General features: G+C 36.2%; 1 protein-coding gene across 1 annotated transcript; it reads right to left on the minus strand.

Moving 5' to 3' along the window:
* Positions 1-1113: 1113 nt before the first annotated feature.
* On the minus strand, positions 1114-7481 carry LOC140887456 (uncharacterized). The gene is made up of 11 exons (XM_073294706.1): positions 7298-7481; positions 6970-7031; positions 6157-6293; positions 5864-5922; positions 5639-5662; positions 4870-4952; positions 4697-4761; positions 4358-4407; positions 3725-3826; positions 1665-1724; positions 1114-1460 (listed from the first exon to the last, which is right to left on the minus strand). The coding sequence occupies exons 1-11, from the start codon at positions 7298-7300 to the stop codon at positions 1332-1334; spliced, it is 774 nt and encodes a 257-aa protein (XP_073150807.1). The 5' UTR covers positions 7301-7481; the 3' UTR covers positions 1114-1331.
* Positions 7482-10691: the final 3210 nt, after the last annotated feature.

Consider the following 10691-nt stretch of genomic DNA (forward strand, 5'->3'; position numbering starts at 1 on the left):
AAGATTAGATTTTAAGTGGCAAACAATGCTGGATCTTCCGATGTAGCTCCATCCCTATGATAGGATGCCAACGCCCGTGGGAATCGTCTCCATCCGACCCTTGAGAAAAACCTCGAGTAGTAGCATGGACCTAACCCATTTTAAGGGAGGAACAAGGAATTGTGTCAAGGTGAGGATGACTGGCATGATGAGGTGGAACGTTAATTTTATGTGATGTACCATATGATTTATTTTTCAAGTTCTATCATTCTGCGACTCCCAAATATTGGTGTTCCATCATACATGCTCACCTCACCCGATGGTTCACTGCTTTTTGCGCGACTGTCAGATTAGTTGAGGACTCGCCAACTTAATGTATGCAGCCACGAAGGAAATAAAGTTCCTGGCAGAAGCAAAATCGGTATGGGAGCCAAGAAGCACGTAGGTTTCTGTCTTTTCAGCAGTGCAAATTGCAACACAATTTGTGAGAAGGTTATTTATTCAGCAGATGCAAAGGCCTTTTCCGACACTGCACTTGTTTCACAGATTGTGGTGGCTGTGGTACTCCGCCAGGTGATGACTATCCCCCGTGCAGAGGGTTCATCGGACAGCCCACCTGGAGGCTGGAGGTGATAGTAACAGAGCCACCAACTGATCAACAACTCCACTGAACTCGAGCTTGAGTATTGATTTTTCCAGTTAGGCTCGAATATATCCTAATCCATCATATGTTTACCCAATGGCTTATTGATTCCTAAGCTTATTCACCACATGGTTGACCCAATCTTCCAAGGGTACTCTTTTAACTTATTTCACACCTACCCAATTGGTCGTAATCCTTCTGGTATTTTTGACTTTTTGTCAGTTTGGTATGTATGTTATCCAGAAAATCTCTTCATGTAACATATATAATTTAGTGCGTTAAAACATAATTGGAACATATATACCATACAAATGAGACCATATATAAAATGGTTTGGATGCAACATAAATTAGATCTTTTTCTTCTGCTGGTAAATGACTCACAGTATCATCAAAACTCTACTGTATCGTGGCCCGGATACTAGTACTTAGGTATTTAGCAAAGTACTAATAGTAGTCTAATTAGAAACAAACGAAATTATTGATTCAGAATAAATAAAAAGCCAGTATTTGCTTCTTCAACAATGGTGGATCATACAAATTGTCAATCAGAGGAGAGCCAAACATATTCAATCCAAACAAGCCTTAATTTACGTACTTTCTTTCTATCCATCTGTTTTTTTTGTTCGGTATCACAGCAAGTTCAAATCATCAATCTCAATGAAAGGGTGGAATTAATTAGAGGCACACCTCATATGGCGATGTGAAAGTTACAAGCTCCAATCACACAACTTACCCTTCTGCATTATGCCATTTTCTGTCAAGTAGTCAACAAATTCATCAATCAGGTATGGCCAAGCGCCTTCAGGGTCATAATTCGATAATGCAGGATCCACAGTCTGCATTACGTAAAATATAATCGTTTAGTCATAGATTTCATGATCTTGCACAGGAAAGCATAAATAAAAAGAGATTTAATAAGCAAATAGTGTACATATGTGCATTTCGGTTGGGTCATGGAAGATAAAATAGATGGCAAGGAACTAGAAAAGGGAAAAGACGTCGTTAGAGAGCAACTGAATATTCATTCCATTCGGTTTTACCCTAGCAAATTCCAGCAGCTGGGACCAGGTGTCACGAGAAATTGCTTTGTTATGCCGTGCCTGGATAATCAAAAAATGGGAGGAAAAAAAAATGAGAAATGCTTGAGAAAAAGAAGATTAAACAGGAAAACAACTAATTACTCGTGAAGTGCATATCATATCTCAAAAAATATTAGAAATGCTCGACCGAGAGGGTTGAACCGGAACCACCTCATTACACCCACTTCAGAACTAGAACCAGATGGACCAATTTGGTTTCGATTCAATCCATTAACAAATTTAGTTACTGTTATATTACTCACGAGGTTTATAACAATCCAATTCCATTGACATTTATTTAATGCAGATTTTACCCCAAATAAACATAATCACCACCCTGTGCGATTTTATAAATTGCAAAATTATGTAACTTGCATAAGTATTTTATTTAATGGTCTTTACTTATAATTGTTCCAATCAATATTAATAATCATCCAAAACCATACCAATTGAAAATCAAGGTTTGATTTGGTTGGTTTGGTCATAAAAATTAATGGTTTGGTTTGATTATAAAAAATCAATGGTTTAATTTGGTTCAAAATCTTGTAAAAACAATAAACTATGGTTTGGTTCAAATTTATATCTAAACCAGAACCAAACCGCAGTTGAACACCCCTATCTCCCCCCCACAACCAGTGTAATATTGTTGTCTTTCAATTCTTCTCCATTCTTCGTCTTTCTTTTCTTCCACATTGCTTTCATTCTTCTCAACATTTTTAGTCTTTTTCCATTTCTTATAGGGATTTATCATTCACCTCAAAATTAGTGCCACCGTGTCAATGTAGTGCATTGCTATTGATGTGTGCAAGTGTAATCTAGGTTATCGCAAATGTATCAATCACTATTAGTACTAATACACGATAGTACCAGTGGTTACTGAACTGGTTTGCTAAGTGAACCCCCTCACTAAAATTGAGAACTGATCCAATCTGGAAACCATCTGTATTGGATTGGATTGGATTGGACTGGATCCCAAAACTCAGACTGAAACTCCTCTCAAAAAGGGGAAAATAACTCAAATTGAAACTGGGTCCAACAAATTGGTAACAATCCAATTCAAACCACTAGGAAATGTGTCATTTGGATCGAAGGTCAGTATCTAAGAAAAAGACCATTGGCTAAAGTTCTACATATCTGTATAGAAACTGAATTCTGATCAAACGTAGCACAGGCATCAAGAAATCCAAAGTAAAGGTAGCCAACCTGAGAAATCAGTCCAAGAATTTAAAGAATTAACCAATATCGAATCTCTCTTACTGAAAAAGCTTTTTGTTAGAAAAAGGGAAAAAGGGTTCCTTTCATGATTATATAACGCTAGGGACTACATAATAGTTAAAGTCATGGAATCTTTTGAGTGAGATCATTAGAAAGAGCGAAGGGCAGGGGTGACGTGGTTAACCTTGCACCCATATTAATAGCGCACGTACCAATGTGAGGAGAGGGAGATTCGGATTCACTTATCAACACCATATCCACACAATTGTAGTAAAGTAACAAGACAGAATAAGCTGAATGAAAACGATAGGGAATAAAAGAGAGAGTCAAATCTATTTGTCCTGTGGTAAAGGAATGAAATTCAGTAGTATAGTTTGCCACTCCCTCCAGGTGACACGAATGAGAAGAAAACATATCTCCCAAAAAAGTATCCTCCTAACAAAAGCTTTCGTCGCCAAGGAGTTCATTTGCATTTACCTGCTCAAAATCTCCATATTTTGAAGATTTAAATAATGATCAAATTATCGATGCCATAAAACAGAAAGAAACCCTATGAAACCTAAAATGCTAGAGATTTCAAATCAAAGTGGACTTTCACCATCAGATTTGATCATTTGAAGTTTAATGTCATATTTTCAATCACTTGTATCCATCGTTGAGCATCCAATTCTACTTAAATGGAACGGAACTACAATCTCAAATTGAGTTCTTGCAAGTTAGATTTCATCTTCACCAGCATTTACATGGACACAATTTCAAAAAATGCATTGCACAACATATATAAAATTGGATTTCAGTTTTTCCACCTGTAAGAACTGGCACCAATGCTCAACTAATGGCCATTGCCTTTCTGCAAATAGTAACTGCCACATTCCAATGGCTGTATCCAATGCCAAAGACTTCTGACCCTGAAATCAAGACATAATATCAGTTATCCAAATGCATCAGCATGCTCACAGAACTGGTTAAAGGGAGAAAACCAAAACATTGAATAAGATAATAAAAAGGTACAAGAGAATTATAGGACAAAACATCGTTCAACAAAGTGTTAAGACGAATTCAACTAATTCAGTTCAGAGGGAAAAAAGCTAATAATTTGGATTAACTATATCTTGCCAAATTGATAAGAAAATACTTATCCACTGCCACTAATATACGTTGAGATAAATGTCGTCTTGCATTAAAGTATATTTCATCAGAAAAAGAGATTAGGAAGAATAGGTTCAAAATAACCCCGTCAATTGAAAATTTGAAATTCCTCTATTTGATTTTAAAAAATAACTTAAAATCAAGTCAGGGGATTGAAATCCACAAATTTGAATATTAACAAACAATTTGAATGCATTTGCCTATAAGATTTAAATTAAATTCACCATATCCTCCCATCCAAATACAGCCAAGAAGTACAGTTTCACATAATTAAAGCAAATGACATCTACCTTCTCTTTAGCCCAGCCAAATGCGAAGTTGTAGATCTCTCGGAATTTCTCTGGACAAATAGAAGCATCTATTGAATTTAGTAACATATAAATGAAATATTGTCTAAATATAAAGTTGTAGAAGTCATATATTCTTTTTATTAAATTTTTAGCACACAACAGATACTAACATATAAGAGTTTATTGTTTCCTGTAACTATTTCACATGTAACACAGCAAAGAAATAATGAAGTATTGAGTATGCAACATATCAGAAGATGCTTTGGATGGAATATCCCAGTACTGAAAGGGAATGAAAAACCTTTTGCACTAAGAAATAGCTAAATGCATATCACGTACGTTCATCTTTCAGTTCAGAACGCATAAACTGTAGTCTATCTCTGAACTTCTCCAGAGAATCTATCCTGCCAACGGAAATGTAAACTTAAAAATATGATATCCTAAAACTTCAAATCCATATTAACTTGATAAAGGAAAATTGGAAAACACTAAAAAAAACGACCTGTACTCACCCAAGAGATTGCAATCCACCAATAAACTCCTGCTTTGTAAACTCACACATTGTGGCAGCCTTCATATGCCATGAAACAACCAGCTGCAGTCCAAACCAATATAAACTTATGTCATGATTGTGGCCATTCCCACATCGCATCATTTTCAATGTAAAGTTTGTTGTTTATAGATCATTATACTCGGCTTTCCCATCACTTTTGTTTTTGGATGAATTGGTAAATAGTTTGAAATTTTGTTTTTCCTAGACATGCCAAAGTAGTTGTATAGACTCTTTTTTACCTAAATATTTACTTGTTGATTAAAATAACTTATGTCTATGATCAATGGGTCAAAACAAGGGAGGAAAATTTTTAATAGAAATAGACAAAACAAAAAAATGATGCATCTGTATTCGATAGGTTAGATGGCTAAAGAATATTCTTCCCAATTCCCATGACTCAAAATCCTTTATTTCAGAAAAAAATAAAAAAAATTGAACATCGCAGAGGACGATTCATGAATTCCCAGTTACAGCAAATTAGGTACTGATTGCTGTAGAGTGTAGACATTTCACTGAATCCTGGAGTTCTCATGAGCAGCAGTTTGCAGGTCCAGATTTAATTTTAAAAAGAAAAGGGTAAATACCAGCACAACCCTTAAAAAAATGTTACCACCTTTGTGGCTCCACCTATGACCTATTATCATTATTTTTAACGTGTTATTTGATTAAAATCACACAAAAATGTTAACTTATGCTAGATGTTCAGAAAACACGGTTTTAGAACTTACCATGACAATGTCCTGAGGATCAACCTGCCAAATAAAAAAATTCGAAGACTATTTAAATAACACTCAATGGCATAAAAAATATATAAACTGGAGATGGAAAAAACGTGATCCCAAAAAAAAATCCACAAGGCACAAGGATGCCGGATGATGCTTATCCCCAAATCGCTGAACAGGAATTACACATCGATAACAAAAAACTGTAAAGTGAGCAGTTGCTAAATCTACCTGAATATCATTGCACAGGAGAGTGATTCCATCGGCCAATATCATATCAGTATATGTATCTGCACACCATGGCAAAGTGTCTCAAGGTTTCAGGCTAAAAAGCAGGCAGTAATGTAACAAAGAATTGCTGTACAGTCCAATAAATTGGACTTCAGGTGCTTTCCCAATTCAAAGGAAAACAGAAATCAAGAAGAATGTCATGGAATTTGAATTTATAAATCAAATAACAAGAAGGGAAAGGAGAAGGGCTATATGCCCTCAGACACACATTAGCGAGTTCTCAAAAAGAAAACCTTTGTATCTATTGTAGAGCTCCTCTAAGTGCCTAGTGTCAGCAAATGACTTAATTTTGGGCTGGCTGTAAAATATATCAAATGCTCCTTCAAGTTGCCAGTCGCTGGACTTCAGAGCCTGGATGGAAACTTTTTCACTGCGTCCAAAGCAAAAACAAGTGAAAAACAAGATAAGCTGCATCTCAAGACACCATTCGCCAATTCACAGTTCACACTACCTAAAATACAGCGCTCAGAAAGCCATATCAATCACATCCCACAACACCAAAAGTACAGTTTCCACTTTCCATAGTAACTGTCAAATCTTTTGACATCTTACCTTTTTAGATCAGTGTAACAAAAGGCTCCTAAATAAACTTTTTAGGAAACTATAACATAGTATTTAGAGTATTTTACTACCTTACTGGCAAAGAAAATATCCTGCATAAAACATTCAGAATATTTATCATATATAATTAGGTGAGCGAATACTATAAATAGAACAAATTAATCTATTTAAGCTGACATATAAAAGTTTCTCACGTCCAAAATTCCATCAGCATAGATGATAAGTTAGAATTGAAACAAACAAATTCCAACAAAAAAAAAAAACCTGATCCAGTAGCAACTGCTCATATATCCACTTCACAAGCTAGCAAAAAAAAATGAAAAACTGAAAAGATTTGGGAGTTTTCTAGCATCAAGATTCAAGAGCAAGAAAAAACAAGGGTTAGACAAATTGGCACCATCAACATGCCTACACAAAACCCATCCAACATATATAAACACTTGCGAAAAATTTGAACAAAAAAAAAATGGAAACTTGCAAGACACCTGGACCCTGTAATAGTCATGAATTGCTGCACTTTGTCACGCTGTCCTCTACCCAACTTGTGCTGCATTCAAAAAAAAAAAAAAAAAAAAAAAAAAAAAAAAAGCCTCCGATATTCAATTCACATCACTGAAGGTCGCTAGTTTCAGCTAAATGTTTGAAACAGGGCATAGGCAAATAAAACAAAGTGCTAATGAGTGATGACATCAACATCAAGAGTCACAACCACCGCTCATATTGGAATAAGAAGCATATTCAGCAGGATTAAAGAAAACAACAACAAATTCGCATGTGCCGAGGGTCAGAAAGCAACTGTATATAATCACTGACCATGGTGAGATCGTAGATAAACCCTAGAAATCGAGATTCGATCGAATTGTTTCAGAATCACAGGGGAAAGGAACCTAGGGTTTTGAATTTGTTGTGCAATCACTAGGATTCCTAACTCCCTGTCGCCTTCCCTTCTTTTGGATTGATTCTGATATTTTTTCAGACCTCTCTTCTTGTATGCTGCTCACCACAGAAAACGCTATACTGACGTCACCCTACTTGGGTTGAGTTTATTTACAATTATACCCTTCATTTACCCCATATATCCCTGTCAATTCTTTTAGTGGGCTGGCAGCTGGCTGGTACCCCATGTACCAAGCCCATCAAATAATGGAAAGTTTGGGTCACTTGGGTTGTTTGTTTCACAGGCCCAACTTATAAATATACAGAAATTTAAAAATTATATATATGTGTCTGTGTGCGTGCGCCAAGTATTTCATTAAAACTAGTGTATTGATGTACATGTTATGTGCTTATATAATATTTTTGTAATTAATTTGATTGACATTCAAATAAGTGTAATATCATAGCTGTAAAAATTATCGAGGGACTAACTGTAATTTGAAATATTGAAATATAAAAAAAACGAAATAAAAAAAATTTAATATTATCTATATCACATAAGGACAATTTTGGTATTAAAAAAATGGTATCTAAGGGACATATTCTTTAATCTTTATACTAGCGTATTTGCACACACGATGTGTGACGAAAGTTTTTTTATACTTAATTGCAATAAAAAAATCTAATAAATTTATAGCAATAAAAATAATTTTTTTGTTAACAATGGTCACCCTAAGTAGTTAAAACATCATCTCTTCTATTAGGTATTTCTTATTTCATTAGTTTATTTTTTCAAATAATTTGGAATTTAAAAATAGATAAATAAAATGATTGTATTATATGTTAGAACCTAATGGGGGGGAGGGGATTTAGGTTCTATTAGCAACTTTAGCAATTTAAAGCGATTATGCAAGTACGCAAGCGGAAGACTTAAGCAATCAAATAAATAAGTGCGGTAAATAAATGCGTAATGTAAATAAAGCAGTAAAAGGGATAAGAGATGTTTATGGAAGTTCGACGATAAATCGTCTACGTCTCCCCTTCTTGGTTAAGTCGATTAACCAAGGATCCACTAGCACTTCGAACGTCTTGGCCTTGATGGCTCCAAGGATAGCCTTACAACTTGACACGATCACCGCGCCGATACAACTCAACACTCTTGGCCTTAAGAGCTCCAAGGATAGCCTCAACACTCGTAAAAATACACTTGGCTTCACACACAAGTGTTTACAAAACCGAGCAACCAACTCACAAACTAACAACCCTCGATTTTACAACCCCGTATACAACTCGATATGTGAATATATTTTGAACACTCAAAAGGGGCTACAAATTGCTCAACAAATGGCTTGAATAATGCTTGAGAGGATTGAGAGACTTGAAGATGATGGGATGGATTGAATGGCCTCGGAATGCCTCCTTTTATAGCTGAAATTTTGGCATCGATCGGAACTTCCGATCCCTGCATCGGAGCTTCCGAAATTTGAATTCTGAGACACGCGGGTGTACTGGATCGGAACGTCCGATCCACTTCGGAGCTTCCGATCGGCGCAATAAATGTGGTGTCGGGCAAAAGTCTTCCGGACAAGATTATCAGGCGGCCGTTCAGGATCGGAATGTCCGATCACGTTCGGTGCTTCCGATCTGCTTCACTTCGTTGCCTCCGATCTGCTTCCGAACAATATAAAAATCCCTTAGAAAATGATCGGACCTTCCGAACCATGATCGGAGCTTTCGATCCACCCTTAGCTTCCGAAGATGCTTCTGATCATGATCGGAGGTTCCGATCTCCAATCGGAGCTTCCGATCCCGTAGCAGTAAACTTCTTCGAATTTTGTTTCTGATCTTGAGTATGAATTTAGTCTTAATTCATCTTGAAAATTTAATTCTGTAATAAGCTCAATGTAAATATTAGTAACATTTTAACCTAGTTTTGTTAATCATCAAAACATAGAGAAATAAGACTTGTTAATGCATTAAAAACATTAATCTCATAATTCGAGATTTATATGCGTTTAAGGCGTAACAATCTCCCCCTTTTTGATGATCACAAAACTTGGTTAAAAACAGGAGATAAAATATACGATAATCATAAACAATTTTTATAAACAACAGAGTTTAACGGATAAACAAATTTTATCAGATAAACAAAATTTTATCCCAATTAATATTTTAAACACTAATTCTCCCCCTTTGTGATAAGCAAAAAGTAATGAAACATATAATTAAAAATACGCAACAATTTCATTTACAATAATAAATTTTTTTAATACAACGCGAGAGAGAAAAAAAAAATACAAATAAAAAATAAAATAAAAATCTAAGAGTCATCATCATGCTGCGGAAGAGGGTAGCGAGCGAAGAAGTCATCAAATCGAGTCTCCAGAGAGGCAACTCTAGCAGTCAACTCGGTAAAATGAGTGTGCATACTCGTCTCAATGCGATGAAGAGTCTCGAAGAGTCGGTCGCTAGGAAATTGGTTTATTGGTGTAGGAGGAACCTCAGGAGCCTGAAAGGGAAGATCACCAATGGTAGACGCAAAGGCCTCAAAACTGGAAGAGGATGGAATATCAGTGTTGGGCGGACCAGTCGGAAAGCCTTTGGTTTGGATAGAGTGAGGAAGAGAGGAAAAGTCTCGATGAAAATCAGAAATAGGAAAAAATATAGAAAAAGCTCGACTAGGATCATCAACCCATCGAGAATACACAGGATTCCAAGATAAATCCATCCTGATAATAGACTGATGGTTGATGATATGACTCGACTGGATTTCAAGAGAAGGGATCCCCTCAAAATCAATATCAAAACGACTCAAAATCCGGTTAATAAACCGGGCAAAAGGAAAGGAAACCTTTTTAGCCATCGTTGCCGTGTGATGCATAGTCTGCATAACAAGGCGCGGAAGGTTAAAAGGTCGAGAGGAGATGATATGAAAAAGAATATACAAATCCAGATATTTGCAAGTGGAGAGGTCTCCACTGCGGGGAACTATGGATGTGGTGATGAGTTTTTGAATGATTTGGAAATCAGGACAAAGACTCTTGAGATGGATTCGATCGTCAGCAGTAGTGGCTTGACGACCGAGAATAGTAGAAAGAAAGAGATCACGATCAAAGTTTGGATCATTTTGTGGCCAAATTTGGGAAAAGTATTCACCGGGTCCATTCCTGGGAAGATCAAACCAGGAGGACAGATCAGCAGAAGAAAAAATGATATGCCTACCTTGAACGATGGTGGCAATGGTGATATCACCATGCCCTAATTCGAGTTCAAGGTTTGCATAGAACTCGTGAATCAGTGGAGGAAAGATTCGGTCGGGGACAGATGGCTG

Source organism: Henckelia pumila, chromosome 3 (assembly GCF_033568475.1).
Source record: "Henckelia pumila isolate YLH828 chromosome 3, ASM3356847v2, whole genome shotgun sequence".
Lineage (NCBI taxonomy): Eukaryota > Viridiplantae > Streptophyta > Magnoliopsida > Lamiales > Gesneriaceae > Henckelia > Henckelia pumila.